The 4,907-nt window shown below is 38.2% G+C and overlaps 1 protein-coding gene across 1 annotated transcript in view; it reads left to right on the forward strand.

The window, feature by feature from the left end:
• The window catches only part of LOC106871228 (transcription factor 15), a 65,213-nt gene extending 60,316 nt beyond the window's left edge, over positions 1–4,897 (forward strand). The window contains exon 2 of the mRNA XM_052970345.1: positions 4,511–4,897. Within this exon, the coding sequence (XP_052826305.1) occupies positions 4,511–4,594 (84 nt within the window). The 3' untranslated portion in view covers positions 4,595–4,897. The remainder of the gene's footprint in view (positions 1–4,510) is intronic.
• The last annotated feature ends 10 nt before the right edge of the window (positions 4,898–4,907 follow it).

The raw sequence follows: 4,907 nt of genomic DNA on the forward strand, positions 1-4,907 counted from the left end.
GTAAAAGATAAAAGATGCGCGCGTGTGTGTGTGTGGAACAGGTCTCTGCTGATGCAACAGCTACACAGTTAGTCTGACCTCAGTATTTCTTTTTCCGTTTCGTTGGTGGTTCTTTTGTGTTTCTCTCTAATTATAGATATTTGCATGAGTGGGCGTAACATCCATAGAGATAACTTACTGCACAGAGAGAGAGAGAGAGAGAGAGAGAGAGAGAGAGATAATCTTCTGAAAACTTAAATTGCCCTCCCCCACATTTCATGCCCCCACCCCAAGTCCCTTCTTATCACAAACCACACTTAGCTATTGCCGTTCTGAAACCTTGAGAAAAATAACAATAACAACCCATGAAACCCTTTAACCATACTGTGAACATGTTTGAAATATAAACACCTTTAACTGGGCTGAGATACAGCTGTGGAAATATTGCATCAATGACTGGATCAGAGGCAGTGGGTTACGGCGAAACAGCTTCAGCTGCCACACGCACACACGCACACACGCACACTAGCATACACTAACACTCGCACAGACAGACACACACGCGCGCGCACAGATCTTATGGTAAAAAGAAAAAAAAACATGCAGTGACATCGATATAGAAAGTTGTATGGTCAGTCTGAGTATTATGCCTTAAAGAGTACAACAGGCGCTAGATTTGTTTACACAAATGAACTCGTCGTAAAATTCATCTGCACACACACACACACACACACACACAAATATCAAAGCGCAAGTATGCCCATACACCCCTCGTGTGTAATCATATTCCAAGAAGACTATCACCAGACCAAAGCACACACGGGTTTAATTAGAGTAACGATCAATCGATTACTCTATCTGTCTGTCTGTTCCTCTTTGTACACACACACACACACACACACACACACACTAGTTATGGGATTCAATACAACCTGACGTAGACGGCAGAAATGGCCAGGTACAGTAAGACAGGTTCTATATTTCTAAATTTTTACTTTAGAACAGGGTTATATTTTAACTTTACAGCAATTTCCTTATTCATGCCGCAGTGTGTCACGAAATCAAGAAGATTAAGGATCACTGTCCAATTGTGACCCACAATCCTAATGTGTGTGTGTGTGTGTTCGTGAGACAGAGAGGGAATACGTGGGCCTATTTATGGTTTACTACCTTATCTCTCCCTCTCTCTCTCTCTCTCTCCTTCTCTCTCTCTCTCTCTCTCTCTCTCTCTCTCTCTCTCTCACACACACACGTCATTAGCTGACTGCAATCAAAGCCATACATGCATGCATATATGTATACTTTCTTCCTTACTTGCGACTTCCGTTAACTTTGATATAAGTTGTAATTCAGTGAGGTAGAACCGTGTACAAATTGTTCCAGATGGACTAATAATAATGATGATGATGATGATAAAAGCTTGGTTATACAGGAGAAATTCGACACATCATTTCCGTACAAACACTTCACCAGCAACAACATTAGAGTACTTCCTCCCTTCTCTTTATCATTTTCACTTCTATCTAGCTAGCTAGCTAGCTAGCTAGCTATCTGTCTATCTGTCTGTGTATCTTTCTGTCTTTCTAGCTGTCTGTCTATCTTTTGTACTATTTTGCTACCTGTCTGTCTTTTTGCCTATCTCTCCGTCTATCTAACTATCATCATTAATCACCTACATTTTCTCCTTCTCTCTCTCTCTCTCTCTCTCTCTCTCCCTCTCTCTCTCTCAGCTTTTCTCTCTCTACCCATTCTTCTCCATAATCTACTTTCTACTTGCTTATCATCTCCCCTTCATTCAAATGTACCTAGGTAGTATTGGTATCCGTTATTGGTAGCATCAGCAAAAAAAAAAAAAAAACATTGCGTCTAGTGAGAGATAAATATCATTTAATACACACAGGATTTAAGTGCGTGCTGCTACAAGTTTCATGCCTCTGGAAATACGATGCTTGGACAAGATTGTATAGTGAACCGTGTATTTTCAAGTAATCATTGAAGGTCGAGATATAACATGGCTACTCTTTCAGAACACGCGAAAGAGCGAGAAAGAACGAGAGGAAGGAAGTAAAAGAAAAAAAGTAGAATAACAAAAACGAAACAGAGAGGGAATCGAGATAAGAGTTGCGATCCTTTGGCTGGTTAGAACCAGAATTAATATGGATGGTATAATTCAATGGTGGTAGGAGGTTCAAAGTTTGTGTGACTGTATGCTTAATTCAGAAATAGTGTTTTCCAGTTCCATTATAGAAACTTATCCAGATGTTTACATTTAATAAAAGCTCCGAATCTAGAATTCAGCAGGTGAGCAGATTTTATAGATCTAAATACAAGATGAGACCTTTCGACTATAAGAAATCTGCAACTTCTTGACCTATTAATGTATTGTTGAGAAGTGTATATAGATTAAAAGTGTATTTGAAAGAAATGGAAAATTTTAAAGTTAATGAAGTTTCCAAGGGAAATTACTTTAAAGATGGAAATTTTTTCGGGAATAACGATAAAGGATATACTAAAGGAAACGAGATACAAATATTTCCAACAATTTCAAAGCATTCGTAACCTTCATTCGTTTAGAAATTTAAAACTATACACTAGGTATTTAGGAGAGAGTTTACAAGTTAACAAAAGTTCGGATTTTACATTTAAACTTGAGAACTGAGGCAAAACATAAGCAGTTTTCAATGAGATACAAGTGGCAACTCAGTTGTTAACGAAAATTTGTACGCCTATAATTTAGTGGGAAGGCAAATAAAACAAAATGATGTGGGTTTGTCTATCAAAACCCCACTACAAATATATCTGGATAGTGCAGTCTCAAATTCCTGTCTCGGTTAATAAACGAATGCGTATGCTGCAAAACATGTGCTTTAAAAAGTAAAGCTCGATTAATGCAACGCAGGACTTTGCTCCACATTTTCTTTGTATTCTGTTTCTATGTGTATTTTGGCACGTTGTATTAATGATTTCGTCAGACGGTTACTATTAAGCAGGCAGTTGTACAATTAGTACAGTTACAGGGCACTGACAAGCTGTATTATTTATGGTAAAAAGTCACTTGGCATTGTTAATGGGACGTGCAACGTTTTTACGAGGAGCATAGTTAACATCAATCGAATTTTTGAAAAAGAATTATGTAGTATGTGTGGCTCGTAGGAAAGAGAAGGAAAATCAATTTAAGAGACTCTTCAGTTATGTTTGTTCTCATATTTAACCATACACTGGATTATATCAGAGAACATTTCGTGGCCCGTTTTTACACTTTTGAACATGAAGTCTTGGGGGATTTTGCATTTTCTTTGAGAAATGACTGTTCGGAGAGCTGAATAAGAGAAATAGTTGGTGTTATCTACCTTATTGTTGACGTACCAGTGGAAGTTACGATAAGTGGCCATCGAAATTACAAGCTCAGTTTTATTGGGTATGAAAGAATGTTCACTAAAGTAAAGCGTGTGTGTGTGTGTGTGTGTGTGTGTGTGTGTGTGTGTGTGTGTGTGTGTGTGTGTGTGTGTGTGTGTGTGTGTGTGTGTGTGTGAGAGAGAGAGTGAGAGAGTGAGAGAGAGAGAGAGAGAGACAGAGAGAGAGAGACTGACTGACTAAGCATATAGAGAACATTAAGGAACTCGTTCTCTGCAGGTGGCGAGACAGCCAATGCGAACGCGTGACTTCTTTGCTTGCTGTCTTCATCACCATCGCCGTCATTTGTCATCATGTTACTCGCATCTCCTTTCTTTTATCGCTGCCACAAAATGATTTGAAGGATTTCGCAGTTATTGTCCTTCAACACTCAGTTGACACTTTGACGGACTACGTATACATACATACATATATAGTCGTTTTTCGTTCCCAGTTTTCAACATGTGTTGTTAATATTATTATTGTTATTAAGGCAGTGAGTTGGCAGACTCGTTAGCACGCCAGGTAGAATGCTTAGCGGCTTTTCGTCTGCCTTAACGTTTTGTGTTCAAATTCCACCGAGATCGACTTTGAATTTTATTCTTTTTGCGGGGTGGGGGTCAATAAAATAAGTAGCAGTTGAGTTCTGGGGGGGAGGGTGTCGATGTTATCGACTTTACTCCTCTTCCGGAATTGCTGGCCTTGTGCCTAAATTTGAAACTAATATTAACAATTATTTTTACTTTAGGTATTATTTTTCTGATACTTGTGTGTGTAAGCATGCGCGATCGTATGCGCGCGCACAAACACGCTCAAGCATGAGAAAATTATGCAAAAGTGTAAAATTAATAATAATAACAATTAAAAACTGAAATTTTATACCATTATTACTAAACACATATGTGTGTAAATGTGTACGTTTGTGTATACTGGTGTAAAATGGTACGTTGAGTCGCGTTCCTCGGATGCGCGGGCGATGAAGCGAGAAAAGCCCGTGCGCAGCCTGTCACGTCTGCTGCGTCTTTCCGCGACTTAAAAACTAAATGAATTTAATGATAATTGCATTAAAAAAGACTGCATTTAATTTATTGATCTATCTCTGTATAGTCCCGCTAACGATTTCTCTTTTCTTTTCCAGTATGTACCTTGTTCATCGAAAACTGACATGAGGAAAGACACTTGGAAAGGTTGTGACGTCGGAACTGTTCGCTTTTGGACATGACAAACGTAATTGGAATCATGGAAAAGATGATGATGTGGAAGTTCTGGAAGACAAAGAAATGGAAAGGAATGAGGAAATAATTATAATAATGGTGATGATGATTATGGTGATAACGAACTTCAAATTATTACCACCTGGACCTCGTTACTTTAAAGACACGATCTGTGTTAACGCAACACAATCAATAATGTACATAGGAAAACAATTTTTTTTTTTTTGCTCACTTCATGTGTTTTTGTTTGACAAACCCAAAAAGTCAATAAAACTCAACTAATTAATATACAGAAACCATACATACATACATACATATATA

The sequence above is a fragment of the Octopus bimaculoides genome, chromosome 9, assembly GCF_001194135.2.
Source record: "Octopus bimaculoides isolate UCB-OBI-ISO-001 chromosome 9, ASM119413v2, whole genome shotgun sequence".
NCBI classification, from domain to species: Eukaryota; Metazoa; Mollusca; class Cephalopoda; order Octopoda; family Octopodidae; genus Octopus; species Octopus bimaculoides.